Source organism: Jatropha curcas, chromosome 10, assembly GCF_041381405.1.
Source record: "Jatropha curcas cultivar XTBG-Jc1 chromosome 10, XTBG_Jcur_1.0, whole genome shotgun sequence".
Classification (NCBI taxonomy): domain Eukaryota; kingdom Viridiplantae; phylum Streptophyta; class Magnoliopsida; order Malpighiales; family Euphorbiaceae; genus Jatropha; species Jatropha curcas.
Window position 1 is genome coordinate 8,139,043 of NC_143160.1, and position 21,481 is coordinate 8,160,523.

At 29.3% G+C, this 21,481-nt stretch overlaps 2 protein-coding genes across 2 annotated transcripts; one reads left to right on the forward strand and one right to left on the reverse strand.

Annotated features, from left to right (window-relative positions):
- The first annotated feature begins 9,455 nt into the window (after nucleotides 1–9,455).
- LOC105641972 (uncharacterized) lies at nucleotides 9,456–13,668 on the forward strand. Its single transcript, XM_012226629.4, has 6 exons — nucleotides 9,456–9,677; nucleotides 10,636–10,698; nucleotides 10,802–10,881; nucleotides 12,058–12,166; nucleotides 12,588–12,747; nucleotides 12,862–13,668. The coding sequence occupies exons 1-6, from the start codon at nucleotides 9,675–9,677 to the stop codon at nucleotides 13,386–13,388; spliced, it is 942 nt and encodes a 313-aa protein (XP_012082019.1). The 5' UTR covers nucleotides 9,456–9,674; the 3' UTR covers nucleotides 13,389–13,668.
- Nucleotides 13,669–19,425: 5,757 nt separating this feature from the next.
- TCP12 (TCP domain protein 12) lies at nucleotides 19,426–20,784 on the reverse strand. Its single transcript, NM_001319928.1, has one exon. It carries the CDS (start codon nucleotides 20,782–20,784, stop codon nucleotides 19,426–19,428), a length of 1,359 nt encoding a protein of 452 aa, NP_001306857.1.
- Between the last annotated feature and the right edge of the window lie 697 nt (nucleotides 20,785–21,481).

Sequence of the window (21,481 nt, forward strand, 5' to 3'; positions counted from 1 at the left end):
AGGATTTCTTTTAAAATTGTCATATCTTATTTATGATAGTTCGTTTTATATCTGGTCTCTAGGGGAAGGATTCTATTTTTCATGTGTTATTTGTATTGATTTGGAGTTTATTAACGAAATTCTAATATATTATCCTTAAGAAAATGAGAAAAAATAAAGAAAGAATTAATTTTTTTTATTCTATATAGTTGAAGTGGTGTCATTTTCAATTTGTGAACATCATAACTATTATTTTTCTCTCTTTTTAAAAAAAAAAAAAAAAAAAAAAAAAACACCACAATTTATTATTCAATATGAACATAGTTAAAAAATTGAACGTGTATCTTAATTAATTAGTATCAGCTCCCTTAATTTGATTAGCTAGGTAGCATATATCATTCCTTTATTATTTCTATCATTACATAATTGACAATAATCTCATATCCCTATCAACTTTTTCAAAACATTATTACCTACATATTAATTAGTAAAAAATCATGTATATTTATATATTTAATTAACTATATATCAAATAACTACTTGGTTGACATTGAAGCAAAGGATACATGAACCTAATTCTTTTCCTGTCCTATCATATGAATTTTGCATTGCTATCTAATAGATATCAAAAATTCCCTACTTAAAAAAAAAAAAAATGCATTATTGCTAATTAAGGACCCATTTGGATGACTGTGGCAGCTAATATTTGGCATTTCATCAACTCTTAATGCTTATTTTTGGGAGTTTTTATCTACTAATTACTAATTAAAATAATTTTTGAAATATTATTGTAATGTACAAGTAATTAAATCAGTCGGCCATTCCTTAATTTAATTAAAAAATATTTGTATAGAAGCTGGGTAGTTTAGGGTTGGTGAGAGGTCAAGAATCAACAAGGTTTTTCCATGTCGAGGATCTTAATTGCAAATTTGTCATATCTTATCCAATATATGCAAAATCCTAAAAGGGAATGCGACCATTTATCTTTAAATTTAGCTAAATAAAATAAAACCAATCGAAACTCTAAGCAACCTTCTCTTCAAGTTGTGGCCTCAACTCATGCCTTACCTTGCAAAAAACCCAAAATTTCTAGCTACTTAATTAATTTTAAATAAGCTTATAATTTTTTTTTTTTAGTATGGAGAGAGGAGAATTCAAATCTAGTTCTATCGTCAAACTTATAATATATATTATATATATATATATATGGTGATAAGTCATTATTGCTCGTATGGTTTTGATTAGTGATTGATGTTATAAATTCCCCCCCTTTTAGTTTAAGCCGTCACCTTCATGGATTGGTGAGCTTATCAATGTCTAGTTGATCTGCAATTTGATTTTGGTTCATTAATATTAGGGGTTTCATGTTCTTTTCTTGACTGTACAAATCCAAAACTTTTGATATCTTTAGTGGCAGAATTTGATAAATTTATAACAAAGATTTTGATTATTAAAAAATTATTTAATCCAAAATTACTAAATTTTGAAAATATAAGGGTAATTCCTCCAAGATTTCTTGCACTATCTACAAATTAAATATACTAATTCTTATTTAGGTTTTTATATTATTTAAAAAGTTTAAGATTTTAATTTAATCTATTTGCTGCCTCATCATGTTAAACATCCATAACTTTACCAAGTTAGCTAAAAAAAAAGGTTCTTTTAAGATATAGAAATTAAGTCACATGAATTATTGGAAGCTTGGATGATAATAAAAACAATAGAAGATAAATAAAATTAATTAACGGATTTTTTATGACTATTTTAATTATTATATATTTATTTTTGGTTAGTGACCAAAAAGATTATAATTGTGCTCACGTAATTTAGAATAGGTTATTTTGTTCTAATTTTTAAAGATTTGTTATGAAACTTATAGTTGTAATCAATTGATTAAAATTAAACCATTATTTTATACAATTAATAAGGTATTAATGAAGATTTATAATAGTATAATTGAATTTCGAGACGAGTGATAAAAGAAAATGATAGGTATGAAAAGGTTACAATTTATTTTAGTCATAACAAATCTTTAAAGCTTAAAATTGAAATAATATATTTAGGATCTTTGAGTATAATTACAAATTTTCAAAAAGTTTAGGTCTTCTTTTTGACTATTTGGCCTTTATTTTATAATAAAAGATATTATATGTTAGTTTACATTTAAAACATCATCAAAGTCTAGCTTGAAACTTAATTATTTTGTTTTTTTACATATGGTATGGCAATGCATCATCACTTGTATAAATGTGAAATTCATTTTTGATAGATAAAAATAAATCTCTCTTTTTTTTCCATTTTTTTAAAATTAATGTGAATCCTAATTCTTTTTTTTTTTTAATGATATATATTAACTAAAATAAATAAAACAAATAAGGCTAATTTCATATATTGTAATGACGTGACACTAAGTATACTTTTCTGAAAGAAGCTTTGGTATACTAATTTTCGTTTATAATATAACAAGCTTTCAGCCCATAATTGAGATTAAGTTTGGATATGCAAAAATTGAACGAAAATACCTATGATCGTAAGTATTATAAAACAAACAAAACTCCAAGGATCGACTTAGTTGATAATTAAGTATATTTCCTATCTTATGAAACCATAAATAAATAATTTTTCCTAATTTGTAAATCTAATAGTCTCCATATTGAATGTTCTACTTGGATAAATTTAATGGGATAGCTCTCTCGTTTGAATAATTTGTATTAAAAAAGTTAAAATTTTATGATTTATGTGAGAAAATAACTAAGGATTTGTTCAACAATAATTTTTAATATAGCTTTTACAGTTTTGATTAAGATGAAAAATACTATCTCTATTATTTATATAGTTCAGTTGTATCATCCTTTCATTACATTTTTTTTTTATTCGATGACATGACACCTATACTAATAGAGACTACGAAACATTGTTCCTCTCAATGTGTAGCTAACATTTGATAAAATAGCTGATGATTACTTAAAAATTAGACTAACTGATAATTACGAAAACAATTAATAATTATTAAAATAGTTAAATCACGCCACACTTAATTGACAACGTCATCTTGAGCAGTAATCAATGATTTACATCCATTAATTTAATTATTATTAAAATTTGATCGTTTCTTTGAAAACCCTGCTTTGGTTTGTCAATAGGTAAGTAAAACTTGTACTTACCTTATAAAGTAAAATGTCAATGGTTAAGATCCTAATTTCCATTTTTCTTTTCAAAAGATTTGAATTTTCTAGATAGATAGTTTAATTATTCTAAACATAATCCTAATTTAGTTCATGGTAGACCAAAAAAAAATTTCTCTAGATGATATATTTTTCCTAAATGTCCTTTTCAAAAAAGTGAGAATGCAAATTTGTCTTCCACATGAATTTCATTCTTTTGACATTTCCAAACTTTTGAAACTTAAATAGAAAATTTGGTCAAGATATAGAAAAATTAACAAATTCTTTCAATAGATGAAAGTATAATATAATTGTAAGAAAAAAAAAATATATAAAAAGAATTGCAAAGTAGTTGGAAATATTTGCGTATAAGAGCACCAAATCTTTCACTTGTAGTGCACACAGAGCAATTTCGTAATCTTGAATGAGAGAAAAGCTTTTTAACTAACCAACCCCATTAGCAAATATAACTAATTATTATGTTTTAGCTTATAAATATCTCTTTTTTCAATTTCCTTGCCTTGCCGTCACAGCTACTCATGTTTTCTTGAAACTTCATAATATTAATAAAATAAATTATTAGACATAATTATTAGTTTTCACTTTTTCATGGTAATAATAACAATAATAACTATCATTAAAACCTAGAAATTAATAACTATCATGAAAACCTATAAATTAATTAAATGCTTAATATATAGTTATATACATATACAACCTCAAAAACTCACAACATCATATAATTAATATACATAATTATGCGACTAAATATAGTCTTCAAGGAAAAAATGAAGGAGAAGAAGTAATTAATTAATTAATTAATTAATTAATTAAGGAAAAAAGATAAAGAAAACAAAAAATAGTATGAAACATCATACAATTAATAATAATGAAAGGCCTCACTGACCATCACTTTTCTCATTCACCTGAATAGTCATCATGATGATGTTGATGATCAAGAAGGCTAGGGTACGAAGCAAGCAAAAGAAAAAGAATATCATCAATGGTGTAAAGGGTTCGGACCGGTAGGGACAAGGCGCTTTTCGACACCATAGCGAGGATCAATCTGGCTTCCTTCCTTTTCTTGTTTATCCGGCGGTGGAGGTTTTCGATGATTCTTTTTTTGAAATGGAGTGAAGTCAAATTTGCTAACAAGAACTTTTCTATACCGGTGATGAGAGATCGATGAAGAAGGAATAGTAGTAGTTGTTCGAAAGTTGACGCTGTTGGACTTGAAATTATATATTAAGAAGAGGAGAGAAAAACAAAAAATGGTAAAGAATAGGGTTTTTGGAATTTTCAAGGTCATGGTGGAAGAGAAGGAGAAGAAGAGTGAGAAGAGGAAGCATGGAGCAAGAAAATGAAGAGAAGAAAAAGAGAAGTGGAAGTTAATTGTTATTCTTTGTTTGTTTTTTATGGAGCTATAGGTAGTTGAGGGAATGTTTGAAAACTGAAAATTTAATGTGTTGATATATAACAAATGAAGGAGAAGAGAGATGATGGAAATATATAGGTGTTTTTGAGTTGTTGGATTTTTTACTACTGTTTTGGGAGCTTTCATGTGAGATTTTGCTACCACCTTTTTATGGTGATTCATTGCTGAAAGGGAAAGGAGAAGGGTAGACCCTTTCCCAATGAGAGTTCCTTTGAAATCAAGAAACAAAAAGGGTCATTATAACAAATTGTCAAACCACAAATTATACTACGTTTGATGTTTTTGCTTTAATTAATCTCTTTAAATATATATGTAAGACTAAGAGTGTCCATATATGTACATACAAAATATGTTTATATTGGTTTTGCTTTTGTGTTTCTCTAGAAGATATGAGTTTTAAATGAGGTGTAAATTATTGATAATGAATTACATAAATTTTCTGTATGAACAAAATAAATAAAATAATATTTTTTTAAACGAGAGTATTTTTGACATTTCATTGAAAAAAGGGTAAAGTGAGAATAATTTTTAAAAACTCTCTATTGTAATTGGTTTAATCCATGGATGAGTCTATAGATAAAGTCTATACAAGTATTCTCCCGAATATTTATTGAAACACGTGTGTTTTGAAAAATTTCGTCATTTTATAAGATACTTAATAGAAAAGATGCAAAAATTAGACGAAAGGACATCATAGTCTGACGGAAGTAAACTATAAGGACATTTTAGTTTATTTCCTAAAAGACATGGATGAGTTAGTTGTATTTTGCAAACCTCGTTGATCATATTGTAATTTTTCATTTATTAAATCTTTGTAAAAAAAAAAGTATTTATCAAATCTACTTATTAGTTTGCATTTATAAATTCTTTAGAGCTAGCATGAATAATATGTTTTATAATATTTTGGGCTACACAACATAGGGTAGTCGTCTCCTTTAAATAACATTTACTAAACTTATGATAATATTTTGACGTGGAGAAAACTCGAACTAGAGACTGTTCACTCCTTATATTTTCTACAAAACGTAAAATTGATCGGACTAAATCTGATTAGTTGAATAATATATTTTTATCAAACTAGAGTCTAGATAGATATATTTCATACAATAAATTAAATGTGACTCATGACATTATTTTAGGGTAAAATAAAAAATCAATTTATTAATCTGTATTTGCATACTAGGGATCACATTATAACTTTATAAGAGAAGCATTGTTCGGATTGATATCCTTCCAAGTTTTCTAACTCTATAATCATATGCATTTATATGTAATCATAGTTCTATACCGTCCTAATTATTATTATTTTTATTTTTATTTATAGAGAGTCTGAATAAATTGAAATAACACTACATGCTACACAATATTGGTAGCCCTCCTTTTGATTCACCAAATTGGTAAAAACTATTTATGGGTGAGAAGATTTAATTTCGAGACCTCTTACTTCTCACATAAATAAGAGACTAACCGTAACACATTGATTGACTTGTTATTATTATTTTTTAAATTATCATTCAAAAATAAATTTATAATATCTCAATAGTGTATTTTAAATCCAGAGTCAAAATTACACAAATATACGATGAATTAATTATGTTTAAGCAATATAATTAAGAGGAACCATTTAAATCTTTTTTTTCCCCTCTTAATGAACTCCATGATAATAGTGGAACAATATCAAGAAGGTGAAATTCAAGTATGCAAATTTATACGTATGCAAGCTACATTTTGTAAGACCATAGGCAATGCAAGAAGTGCAATTGATAAAGTGATAGGGGACAAAGCAGAAAATATGAAAACACTAAATTAAGATTTATTTTTTTTTTTGTTTTAAAAAAATAAAAAGTGAGAGATGAATGCGCATTATTTTCCTCAGAAGCTGAGCATATATTTGGAATTATAGTTGGAGAGATATTCTATAATTTTCATTATAATATTCTATAAAATTTTAATTATTAAAGCTTTTTATTGATAATTCCTCGAGCTCCTATATAAATAGGCCAATCAACAACCCTCAGCACAATAGTAATAAAGCTTTAGTGAATGGAATATTACTATGTTCGAAAATAATGCTAATTTGACTGTGGATTCTCTCAGAAAAATTGATTGATGATATGATAATATAAATCTATTAATTATTTTTGTTTTTATGATGTGTACAAATTAACTGTTCAGGTAAAAAAAAAAATCTCGTTAGATAGCATCTTGAAATGAGATTAGTCTCATGTCTAAAAGGTGTGGAGATATTCGTTAAAAAGTAAAAAAAAAAAAAAAGTTAAAATTAAATTAATAAAAACAAAAAATAGAAGTAAAAATTAACACTTATTGCAAAAATTTTCTTTTTTTTTTCCCACTTAACAATATTAGTCCTGAAAGAGGGAAATTAGAATCTATTACTAAATTTATTCCACAAAATAAATTTGATTCGAATCTTTCACTAGTTTTTAACTTTTGTTTTTCCATCGAAGAATCACTTTTGGAAAATCAAAATAGTATTAATTATTTATTTTAATTTACCTAATATGTGCACTAAATATTGTTTCAATTAAATAAACATTAATTAAAAGATAATTTAGTCAATTACCTTTTTTTTTTTTTTTTAAATTGATAGCATTCAATCATTTTCTATTTTTTTAAAAAAGAAAAAAATTGCCAAATTTAGTAGAATTAGAAGAAGTATATTAAAACTTTTATTTTGTACCTTTAATCATAATATTTACTATTTTGTTTTCCTTAAAAATAAATGTAATATATATATTATTTTTTCTCATTGTTTATAATTTTTTCTTTGTATGGACATGAGAGACACATGTTTAATCTTTCATTAATATCTAGAAAATTGTCACTAAGCATCATTTTAATTTTGAATTAGAAATTGATGGTGAGGATGGTAACTTGTAGCTTGTGAAACCACAAAAGTAGCCATTCAAGCAATGTTTGACATATTAACTTGCTGTAATGTTTAACACTTGTAAGAAATCATAATACCATGAATATCTTCATAATCATGTCCTCAATGGCACCATCACACAATCTCTTAACTGAGACTCTCCACCTCAAAGATTCACACTAACTTTATATTTATATATTAGGTGGTCTCCGCACTGAGTATATATTTTCTTATTTAAAATATTAGATGTAAGCATGGTTAATCGTTAATGAGAAAATTAAATTAGGAAAATAAATTATTTTTATTCAATTTAGTTTCAATATAAGTTACTAATTTGTTTTGTTTTGATTTTAAATAATCAAACTTATGTTCTTTAACTTTAAAACTCATAAAAATGTAATCCATATAATTAAATTTCTTTAAATGTCATAATTGAATTTTAAAACTCATAAAAATGAGGAGCAAATAAATTAGGTGGGTTGACCTTATACATGGAAGGTTGTCTTTCAATTTGTCAACCCGATATTTAATTATTTATTTATTTAAATAAAGTTGAATTGGCAAAATTTAACTATAAGCTAAGCTAGCTAATTTCAACATGCAAATTCTACCTAAACCTTTGTTTGTTGGATTTTTATTTTTTGGAAAATTCATAACTTGTTCTAACCTAATTTTAATATATAGTAGAACAATGCTTAATTAGTTTATAGAATTTATGCGCAATGTACAATTTATTTAAGGTTTAATTTTGGATTTATTTTAACATGAATTTTTAACCAAAAGGTGAATTTGACCAGTTAAAAAACGCACTCAATGGGTAATTCTCATTGAAAGTTATTAAAATTCATAAAAAATATCTAATTATAAATAAATGATCAAATTGAAAGATAAATGGAGCAAAATAATAATAATAAATCCACACATAATATGGTGCATGAAATAATGGCTGATGTATTGTATAAAAAGGGGTCTATTTGACTTTTTTTTTTCTTTCTCAATACCTTTTACATACCAATGCATTTTTTTTTTAATTGACCCCTTTTAAAATTCAAAATAAACTTCTATGTTATATTTTTTTCTTTTAGGTATTAAGCCTAGAATTTTTTTTTTTTTTTTAGATTCGCCATTGGCATGAAATAATACTCCTTTTTTCAGAAGGTGAGTTTAACTACAAGCTACACAGGTTTTATTATTGTTATTATTTTTTTTCAAAAGAATTAAATACTAAATTAGTCAAAATTAACTATGGAAGTGGGTGGATATTTTAGAGTATCTGCTCGCTCTGATTTGTTTAATAAAAGTACAAGTAGTTATAACTTATAAATGGGTACGGATAATGAAATTATCACCTACATTTTATATAGGTAAGGTACAGATATAGATCTATGGGTATTTATTGCCATCACCTACTATATTAGATCAGTTTGGTCGTGAGTTTTTACGGGTATCCTCCTATTTATTAGTAAAAAATGTGTTTTAAATAAGCAGATTTGGATAATTTAAAATTTACGGATACCTTACTCGTTTAAGAGTACTTTAAATGGGTTTAGTACGGGTACATATAGTAAAATTTTAAAAATTTTAAACCGGTTTGAATATGAATATTTAAATTAATATTTAAATGAGTTTGAGATGGATATGGATAGTAAAATTATAAAAGAATATAGGTATGGGTAGCTCAAAATTAGCTAATACCTACCCCAGTTACATCCATACTTAAGGTGAGAAAATGGTCGGTTCAATTTAAATCAAATTCGAACCAAGACTAAAAATATTAGACCAAACTTTTCTGTCTGCTATTTGAACTGAACCAGTCAGTTTGGCCGATTTTAATCGGTTTTTATCATTTTGAGTCATTTTAACCGTGACCAGTTAGTTCCTGTAAAATCAAGCAGAATCACTAGTAATTTTGGTTCAAACCGACAAAATCCAATCCACTTTGAGCAGGCTATTTAGGTTCGGTCGGTCGGATGTTTTGCACACACCTCACTGTAGCCAAGATAAACATTTCTTCGTCAGCCTGTACGAGTATAGAATTGGGCACCGACTACGCCCAAAAGGTAGCGCCTCGTATAAGGAAACGACGACGTCTGATTGGACAGTACAAAAATTCGATTAGTCGTCCCTGCAAAACAAAAAGTCATACGAAGCGGAAGATCGAAATCTCCCCCAAAGTTGATTCTGATTCGAACAAGAGAAATTGAAAATGGTATACTAATCCCTCTTCCTGATTCTCTCTATATTAATTAGGGTTTCTGTTTTATTTTGATTACTCGTTCTGTTCTGTATTGCAATTCGGTATTTTTCTCCAATTTTCATATGGTTCGTTATAGGACTTCTGTGCTAGGGTTTTGGTTTCCGTGCATGAAATTAGGCCGTAGATGAAAAAACATTTTATGATTGATTTTGCATTGTTTCTCAAGTGGGATGGATTTTTTTTTTAGATTTACTATTTGAGCTTTGACCCGTTCATTCTCCAAGTTTTATAGCGGTCATATTCTGTAGGGTTTTCTATTAATTTTATTTATGTTGGCGAGGAAAGGAAAAAATCCTGTTAAAAATTCTAATTATTCCATGTTTATGGTGTTTTATTTATAGGACCAGGTCAGTTTTTTTATCAGAAAATAACTGGATTAGCTTGTAAAGGTTTTATAGAGTTTTATGTCGAGTTATATAGCCTCTCTCTGAAGTACAAATATATTTGGTTCATCTGTTTTTTTGTTCTGGATACATCTGTGCAAATTTTTTCACTTTTTTCTTAGTTCCAGATATTGCCTATTCAAATGTAAGTTCTTTTTTTCTTTATGATATCATAATAAAGGTCGCTCCTATTAATGTAATTTTTTGAATTTCATTTCATATCTTCTTTCTGAACTTGGAAGCATGCGAACAGCTTTATTTGAATATGCAAAAGAGCTGTTGTTGTTTTATTGTATTCTGGGCACTTAAGTGTTGAAAGAAGTGGTCTTGATCGAGTTAATATCCTTCATTTTCTTCTCAAAAAAAAAAAAATAATAAATAAAAAAATAAATAAAGGAAAAGAATTGGGTTGTATTAGGAAGTAGGAACAAACCTTCCTTGCTTGACATTTGGATGAAAGTCATTCTTTACTTGTTTGTTTTCATGAATTTAAGATTCTAAGTCATTTTTTTCTGGACTTGTTGCAGTCTTCATTAGCAGCAGCAAGAGCAGATAATTTTTACTATCCACCAGAATGGACTCCGAAACAGGTATACTGTCACAAAAGAACATCCTGTGACGTTGTGAATTATATTATTTTGCATCAGTATCTTTTGTGGAAAAAGGGATTCTCAATTTACCTTTTCTTTTCAGGGTTCCTTGAACAAGTTTCACGGTCAGCATGCCCTAAGAGAGAGAGCAAGAAAGATAGACCAGGGCATTTTGATAATAAGGTACCATATCATATCCCCCTATACTAGAAGGTTGATGGTATGAATTATGTGTTTGTTGTTGTGTTAAACAAATAATTTATCTAAAATATTGCCATCTGTTGATTGGAATTGACTGACTCTTGAATTGAACGGCTTAGCTTTGCAACACTGCCGGACAGCTAGTCCTGTAATTTTGAGGGATTTTAGGATCACAACTTAGAAGGCTCTCTAAGTAGAAATTATATCAATATCTTGCCTAATGACATATTCTCGAACTTTGGCCAAATGACAAATTCTTGAACTTTAGCGCTTTCTTTTATTAATTTTTCTTTTTTAATCTTATCGGAAACTTGATTTTTTTTTTTTTTTTTTTAATTTGATAAAGAAAATTTTTTATATTCTTTCACTTGTTGCATCTCCTGTAAAATCAGGCCTTGAGGTTTCTTGCATGACAGGTGAAACCCGTAAATTAACTTTGGCTCATAGAAATAACAAATAAAAATTGTCAAGAATGATAACATACTTTATTTTTCATGTTTTGTTGCGACATGAGAACTTACTTTGTTTTGATAACTCATTACGGTAAAAGTAACACATTTGCTTGTCATGTCAACAATTTTAAGGCCCAAATTGGAGATGAAATCAGTGATAGAATTTAAAAGTAACAATTGCAAAGGTTCTTCATCAAATTGAATAAAGGTAGTTCAGATATTAAGCCTAATTTTTTTTATTTCAAAAAAGGAACACATTAAAAATCTTATTCTTGAGTGGATGAAGTGTCTATATCTGAATCTCAGAACATTGAGCAACCTGAGCTAATCTTCTTAATTGGGAGATTCTTACACTGATAATTGACAACTATATATCAAATTTGCCGAACAATTATAAGATGCAGGAAGTTATCAAAATTAGTACATGGTTATATTAAAATGGAAAAGTTATGCTTAGAATAAGGGAAGTTAACGTGACCTTGACATGTTTCATAGTTGAGAAATTATTCATTGCATAATAGGTAAATAAGAGCACTCTGTTTTTTACTTTCCAAAGTCAATAGATCATCTTCACCACAGAAGCATATCAATTATCAAGAATATGTCATTAGTAGCTAAATGCCTATATATGTAAAAAAAAAAAAAAAAAAGTTTTCTTCCTCCTGTCTGTTGTATTAACTGTCTGATGTAATTTTCTTGTTCTTAGGTTCGAGATGCCATTCAATGTTTGGTGTGGTGGTTGCAATTCTATGATTGCAAAGGGTGTTCGTTTCAATGCAGAGAAAAAGCAAGTGGGAAACTATTATTCTACAAAGGTATGTCTAACTACTGAAACGCTAATTATTAGATGCTTTTTACGTTTCTAGAAAGGTCAAAATAGGCGAAAGAAGCATTCCCTATGATGTCTTTGCTTTTGTTTAGTGAAGTATATATATGTGCAAACATGTATATATGCCCTGATGGAGACTGGATTTATCATCCTGCTTCAACTGGGAGCTTTTCTTCTTGCGCTGAAGCTGAAGTATGGACTTGTATAGACACATGAGCTCAAACAAAAAGCTCCCTGCGCTGCTCTTAACCTTGTATATGATTTTTGTCCGGGGAAGTGCCCTGCTAATGATTTTTTCCACCTCCAAGCTAATTGGATAGCTCATGTTTAATCATGTCATATACTTGTTCGCAGTATGGATTATGGTTTAAACACAAGTTCCTGATAAATCTTCTTGCTTCCTTCAGATATGGAGCTTCACCATGAAATCTGCATGTTGCAAGCATGAAATTGTTATTCAGACAGATCCAAAAAATTGTGAGTACGTAATTATTAGTGGGGCTCAACGGAAGACTGAGGACTTCGATGTTGAGGATGCAGAAACGTTTGAACTTCCTGCAGATGAAGGTTGGTGTTTGCTATAGTGAAATTATAATCCTTTGCATATCTCTTCCTTTGGTTGCAAGTATTTATTTTTCATTTTCTGGAACTAACATTTTGATCCAATTCTTTGTTTAACAGAGAGAGGTAAGCTTGCAGATCCATTTTATCGTCTTGAACATCAAGGGGAAGACCTGCAGAAGAAAAAAGAAGCTGAGCCAGTATTAGTACGACTTCAGCGGGTATCTGATGCCAGGCACTCAGATGACTATGCCCTCAACAAAGCTCTTCGAGCCAGACTTAGAAGTCAAAAGAAAAGAGTTGCTGAAGAAGAAGCTGCTTCAAGGAAACTGGGACTTGGCATAAGGCTGCTTCCAGCTGCTAAAGAGGATGCTGCTACTGCAGCACAAGTGAAGTTTTCTTCCAAGTTTGACAAAAATAGGAGGGATAAGCGAGCATTAGTCAATGCTGCTTCAATCTTTTCTGAGTCTCCTCAGGGTTCCTCATCCAACAAGAGGCGTCTGGAGCTAGAAGCCAAGAGAAGGAAAATCAGCGCAGCTGCTGCCTCTAACTTGTTGAGGGGGGGATTTAAGCCATCTTCATTGTCGCGGGGTGCTGTTTCTTCAATCAGGCATAACCAAAATTCAATGATGTCAAGACATTTTTAGCTAAGGATGTTTTGATACAACAAGACTGGTGTTTTCCTTCATTTGGATTGAACATTTTGTGTGATTTTCTTTTTCCTTGTGCGAAATGGCATTATGTCCTGTACATATATACGAGTGTCTACTGCCTTGTTTTTGCATTTTCTAGCTGGCTCCTGGTGCATAGGGGGTCCAAAGGAGGTTGTATACAGTGTTGTATGCAGTGTCACCTGCATGCATGATGAATTATAATATAATGTCTAATTAATTATGCTAATGATACTCACAGGCGCTTGTTTTACTACTTACAATGCCATTTAGAATGCAAGTCTTGGAGTAGTTTTGACTATTGAATGCAACTTTGTGTCTAAGATACCCACCTCCAGGGGTGTGCACGGGATTGAGGGGAATCTCGACCCATTTTTGAAATCGTCTGGATTTTCTGTTCTAAAAAAAGTTCGATCTTAATTTATCTTCTGGATTTTTTGTTTGGAAAAAAATTAGATATTAATTTAATAGTTTTGTTCTGAATAACGTACCAAAGATAATTATGGAATGGGATATTCGATATTTTTGTTACAATTTTAAATGCTAAATTTTGAAAATTACTCAGCAATATAATAAATCTATCAAATAATTGAGACCAACGGTGAGAATTTAAATGTGAAACAGGAAGTGAAAATCTTTGAATTCCTCCATCTACAAAGCCTAGAGAGAAATGAGAAGTTGAAGAGAATCTTGGGATTGGGTAAGCAGTAACTGCAGACAACAATCAATATTTCCTGATTCAGCCAAAGAAAAGAAACATCTGTTCAGTAATAATTATTTGGGCAGTGTTTACTTCTGCTCTCCAAGATCTCTTGTCACAGTACAGACCAAACCCTAGATGATACGCACTGTCTTTAGTGTCCGCAGATTTTTAAAAGAGAAGCTTAAATTTCGGCTCAACACTGTACATATAATAAAGCAGAGACAAATATCCAAGAACTAGACAGCTTCATAATGCCAATCTCTATATATTATCTTATATCTACTTCTGCCACTTGCTAGACCTCTCTGTCTCTCTCTCCGTGTGTGTGTTATCTTTAGAAAAATTCATAATCGGAAATTAATTAGATTAAAAAAAAAACTTAAGTTATATTTTTTAAAAAAGAATATTTTTTCTGCAATGAATTTTTTAATTTTTTACAAATACACATTAAAAAAATTAACACTATGGTTGATTCGTCATATTTAAAAAATAAATATATTTAAAAATTTTCTCAATGAATTTTTTCTCCTCTTAGTGGAACTTTCTTCTTAAATCACATATAAACAAAAAGTTGTATATCATGATTTTTAAATATATTTATTTTTTAATTGTTTCTTGGAAGTGTTTTTTTAATTCATACAAATCTATTATTTTTTGTCCCTATTATTTCTCTATATAAATTATTTTTTATTTATTTTAGTAATTTTTTGATGAAAATTTATTCTAACAATTTTAATCACATTTTGTAGTTCTTGAAATATATTATAATATTAAAAATCAAGTAATTGAAAAAATCTAATCCAAATAAAAAAAAAGTCTAAGATACATAAAATAAATTGTTCATGTACATAATAGTATGCATATCATTTTAATAGTGACAATAATAAAATTATGCATACTTAGCTTATTTACATATTATAGAGAAAAAAGAATTAATTATATTTTTTTTGAATAAAAGAATTAATGTTTTTAATTTATACTTTTTCAAAATGTTGAATTAAAACTTTTTTTTATTCATAGAACTAATTTAATATTTAATAATAAATAAATAAAATAAAAATAATAATGTTGTTATTAAATTGCTAACCTAACTTTCAAGTAGCAAATATTTGTATTACAATTAAATCCAGGTGTTCGTATAAAAATTAATCATTCAAATCTAATTGTGATGGATAGAGAAATTTTATATTCTCTAATGTAATTTTATCCTTATTTTATTTTAACAGTAATACAGTTATAGCAGCCCTGTTCTACTGGAAATAGGAGGACCTAAAACTAATTTATATATTTTTTGCAGTCTGAAAGCACCTACCAGTGCCATAAGATCACGCAACTGAACAATACAAGCAAACCCAAATAATTAGTTCTTGTAAACATGGCGAGAAAGATATATGGCAGTGTCCTTTATATCAATAATTAATTTAAATGTTGACTTGTCGCATATGTATTTATACTATTTCAATTCTTTCGTTCCTCTTTTTCTTTCCAAAACAATACTTGTACTTTCTTTCCTTTTTCTCTCTTGTTTACTTATATCTTCCCTCTCTCAGAACACTAAAACACCGATCTTTTTTGGTCGCAGAGGACAGTTTTTTCTTTGCCGGTTGACATATATATATATATATATATATATATTCTGAACAGTCACTTTCTTATTTTCTTTTTTTTTTTTTTTTTAAAGAATTCTTTACTTCGTTATCTAGTCATTTATTTCTTCTTTGTTTTTCTTCTTTGATACATATAGACAATGATATAGCTCCTGAAGTCCTCAGTAAATATTAGGCCTGATAAGTTGGAGGCATTGGTTTCAGGTTAATCCATATGTATACGGTAGAGACCAAGTTTTATTTCAGAACAATCTTAATGACAGAGGTTCATGCATTAGTATTTAGTAGTATTCTCCATTACTGCATTGATAGTTCTTGGATGGAAGGTTGCGAGCCTGGGAAGATCGGCCTTTCTTCTCGGGCTAGGCATCTTTTGCTACTAGATATAGGCTTATCTTCTTTGTATTTCTGTCAATTATATATATAAACACACATTACAAAATAGTTATATCTGACCAGCTCCAAGCCCATAGATTCATACTAGCTGTTAATTATTAACATCTTGATCTTAACTAATAATAAACAGATTATACGTTAATCCATCAGTAAGATTTTTTTTTTTTTTTTTTTGAGATAAATCCATCAGTAGGAATAAAAATTAATTAAAGTTTCTTTTGGGTTTCGATGAATAGAGTTCTAGGGGAACCTGCTACCTCTGTTAGACTGTTACTTTTAACGTTAATATGGTGAGAACACAGCAACTTTCATTACTGCTCATTTACTTCTCTTTCTCAATTCTTTTTCAGCTTTTAACTCTTTAATTCGTCTTGTTATGTGGATCGTATTAAATGCCTATAGCTTCAGCTTCTTCTTCTTCGTCGCAATTTGTCTTTTTTAACCTAATAATAAGTACAAAATTTTTTACAATTTAACTATATTAGAAATAATTAAGGATTTTGTATTGAGAAGAAATTAATTAAGGAAGGAATTAAAATGGGAAAAATAATACAAAAGATAAGTTAAAATTATTTTCTTATTTCTATTTACTTATTAAAGGAATAAAAATGGAAAACAAATGAAACGAAAGTTGTTCGCCAATGATAGAATCTGAAAATACATCCTTAATTTTGTATTAAAGATAATTTTAATGTATAGATTATTAATTTTAAATGCATTTACAACTTGGGGGTAAATTTTTTAGGTCACCGTTGAAGTTTATTTAATAATTAATAACAATTGTCTCACTATAAGATCACAAATTCAAATCAGTCAAAATCTAAAAATAAAGGGAAAAAAAAATGGCGAATGGTCTGTAGCGCAAATGGCAACATGCACTACATCTTTCGACTCTACATTAATAACCAATTAATTTTACCCCTTATGCGTGGGGATGACCTTAATGGGTTATAATATTATTGTAGTTTCTGTGATTCATATTGTATAATATTTCTTGTACATAGTATCTAATATATGTCAAATAGCAGGTTATCTAATTAAGGGCTTTGGTGCCCAATAATTGTAAAGGGCCTGGAATTTTTTCTTATAATCGCTTTAATCTCGTTAATAAAAGTTCGATAAGGCTGGACGAGCTTTTGAGTCTAACATCGTTAGAATCGAGCTCGGCTCGATTGCTAAATGATTAGGCTCGAGCTCGATTCGAGCCTAACCTTTTTAAATTTTTTTCGAGCTCGAGCTCGATTGCTAAATGATTAGGCTCGAGCTCGATTCGAGCCTAACCTTTTTAAATTTTTTTCGAGTCGAGCTCGAACAGCTTACAAGCCGGCTCGGCTCATTTACACCCCCTAGTTTAGTAACATACCGGTTCCTTAAATTTTTTTTTAGTTGTTTTTTGACATGTCAGTCCTTAAAAAATATTTTTTCAGTTTTTGGACATCTCAATCCCTCCAAAGAAGTTTTTTACAGTTTTTTGGACATGTTGGTCATTTGAAAGAAATTCTTCTTCAGGACATCAATAAAAATTTGGCTTCAAGGATTTTTCTTAGCCTGTTAGGCACGGGTAAGTTTTGCTCCAATTAGGTTCTGATACCACTTGTTAGCTTTAGAATCTCCAAATTTAATGAACTACTTAATTAACTTTAATATTTCCATGTATTATTTCTAACAACGATGATATTAGTGATTAAAAGAAGGATTATAAGATCAATAAAGAGAGCTAAGAGGAAATAGTAATAAAATTACAAGTAGGAGTATAAACGAGCCAAGTTGTTTGGCTCGCATATAGTGCAAGCTGTTTGGCTCAAATCGAGCTCGAGCTAGTTCGTTAGCAAACAAGCTGAGTTTGAACATAATGATATTCGGCTTGAAAGTTCGTTGAACCTTATTGAGCTTTTATATATACATATATAATATTTATTTTAAATTTATTCAAACATCGAACTTAAAATTTTTCAAATTGACCTCGAGTTTTAAGTCGAGTTCAAACTTAAAATCTTTAGACTCGTTGAATTTTGAGTCAGCTAAATATTATTAAACTGAGCTCCGTGTCCTGAGCCCAGCAGGTTCAAGCTAAGATCGTAGTCGTTTACACCTCTAATTACAAGAATCCAAATCAAACCTGTAAGCTATTATCAGCAACTTTTGGAAAGTATTCTATAGGGAACACGTAAGCGAGGAACAGGATCAAAAATTAAAAAAAAAAAAAAAAAAAAAAAAAAAAAAAAAAGGGAAAAGGAAAAGACAGAATCCATAGTAGGTATATATATATATATATATATTCGTAAGTTCTTTTTTTTAATTTAGAAGTATATTAGGTGATATATGAGAGGTTTACAAATGCAACCTGTGCCTGAATTATATATAATTTATGATACTAAAGATGAGCTGGAAATTAGAGTGCTAATTAAACCAATTAAGGGAATATTTTAGTTTTATCACCTTTAAAAAGAAATCAGTATATATAATAGTATAGCTTTGAAGTTAATGTAAGATATATATACCTCAGATGATAGTTTGATGGAGTTGTAATATGTGGATTTATGATTGAATGACCAACACTATAACTTAATCATGCAATTCTTTACTTTTAGCCTGCTATATATATATATATATATATATATATATATATATATATATATATATATAGATATATCTATATACTCATTTTCCTTTTTTGCTTCAATTGTTTTATGATTACTTGTGATTCTTTAGCTGTAGCAAATCCTTGGGATTCAAAGTACATCTGATTCTTGAGATTCAGAGTATATATTTGAACATCTGATTCTTGATGTATGATGACAGTCTCGTATGTTAAAAGGTAAAACATTTTACTTCTAGGAAATTATATCTACTATGTTATGTGACTATAAATTTATCCTTTCTTCATCATAGTAATTGTTTAACTAATGGGTCAGCTTTGTTAAGAAAATTGGAGTTAAATGAAATCATAAATATAAACTTATATCCCTACCTGGAGCCGTTGCCTGCTAACCTTTACTGCCTCATCAAAACTTCTTCAAACTCTCTTGAAATCATTTCTGCATGAAGCTAGAAAATTTTCTAATATTAACAAATTTATCTATATTTCTATCGACTATGTGTTTTAATATATATAGATCATGCATGCTTGTTTAGTTGTTTAGTACAGAGACAAATCCAACAACTAGACAACAGAGAATAGCTCCTGCCCTAAAGGAAAATTTTATAGCATAAGACATAGCCAACATGATCTTTTCTTTTCTTTTTCCTTTTTCTTTTTTGGGTTTTAGCACACTCATAATCTAGGAACTGCTTAAGCTATTCACAATTAATACAAGTTTCCATAGTTATTGGAAGCTTTAGGGTTACAGAAGAGGTCTTCTATGAGACTATGAGAAGGCAAAGCAGCATCTGTTGCAGCCATGGGAATTGGATTAGGATTTTGCTTGTTGGAAATTGAGAAGTTCATAAAAACTGAATTAGGGTTTCCTTCTTGGGTGTTTAAAGTAGTAGCGGCCATGATAACTGAAGTAAGGTTTTGTTCTTGGGAATTTGAGGTAGTCATGAATATTGAATTAGGGTTTTGTACATGAAAATCACCTGTTGTCAGTAGCTTCATATTTGGAATTGCACAATGTCTATTATTACCATAATTACCTCTTCCATTGCTAATCTCCCAATTCCCAGCAAAACATGAAAACTCATCCTTGAAATCAGCTCCATTTGACACCACATCGTTACGAGACGACAGATCGAAAATCGAAGAAGATTTTTGCGCATCTGTAAGCCCCAAAAATTTGTCCACTTGATCTTGCGAGAAGTAATTTCTGTCATGTCCTTTTTCTTCTTCTTCTTCTTCTTGTTCTTCACCAGCCATTTTACCAGTAAACCCTAAATTGTTAGGGTTTTCTTGTTTTGACTTGTCAAGAATTTTAATTTTTTGCTTCTCTTTTGTTCTTTCTCTCGCTCTCGCTCTTGCCTTTTCTCTACTCTCTTGGTTGAAAGCCGTCTTATTGGGTTTCTTGCTTTGTTTCAGTCTCAAAAACGAGCTATCTTCTGTTAAAACCATTTCCTTCTTGTCTCCATTTTCTCCAACGGTAACAGTCTTGCTACCTGACATAACTTCACTTTCTGAAGTAGAAGAAAAACTATTACATTGCTTCACTCTTGGAACACTATCTGCAAGTTCTTTAATGGCAGCCTTGGATTTTGTAAACAACCAATCAATGGTTTTACTTGCTTTATCAAAACCTAACATATCTTGAAGATCAAAGAATTTTCTAGCAATTCGGAGCGATAATCTCATTCTTCGGTCTCTTGGCCCTTGAGCTGTATAAATCTTGCTATGTCTGTCTTTTTTTCCACTTCTTTTTCGAGCAACTGGTAGCGTTTTAGGAGCCTTTATATCATTTTTCTTCTTCTTGTTATTTTGAGTAATCTTCTTTGAAGAATTAGTTGCAGGGACTTCTTGAGCAGTCTCTGCTACTAAATTAGTATCACAAACCAGAACTTGCTGTTCTTGCTGATGCGGCTGGGATAGGAATTCGTTCAGGAGTAGATCAGCATCATCAAGAAAGGGAATTGCGGGTGGAAAGTGCAAAAAATGTGAGGAATTGTCTTCTTGGATTAAGCTATTAGGGTTTTCAGTATATTGAAAAGGATTAAAGTTACTGGTTGAAGAAAACATGATTATTCCTGAAGTTGTAGAGCTATATAATAATCAGTAGTATTTATAACGGAGAGAAAAGATTTATGCAGAAAAAATAGTAGTACTAAAATATGAAAAGATAGGAAAATAGAAACATAAGAATGGGGTTATACCGCATATGATGCTCAAAGAAGAGAGAGGATGTAATGGATTAGAATTACCAGGATTGGGTCTATGGATCTATGGATTAGATAGAGGTTTTTTTTTTTTTTTAAATTGTTCACTTTATTTTTTTTCCACTAAATTATCAGAAATAACATATTTTTTATGAAAATCTATTTTTGATTGATTTGATCTATAAATGAGTCTATAAATTAGATGTAGACAAGTCAGCCTCAGTTATATTTATGAACAAAAAATTTAAACTAGAATTAATTAGGGTGAAACTAAAACTGTCTTCATGAGTGGGACAGTGTCCCTCCTTGTTTGATCGATTATTATTCCTGGTTAATGGAAGTTAAATTTTTCCTTTAAAAAAAAATTAATTAGGCGATGGAGATTGACTTGTCTAGACCAGTCCATGGCCTTATCCATGAACCAAATAAATGAAGATTTTTTTGTTGAAAAGGAGGTATTTCTAACCATTAACTGGAGATTGATTTGGCTAGACCCGATGCATTAGCTTAATCATGATCCAAACTAGTGAAAAATAATTTTTTATTAAAATAAAAATATT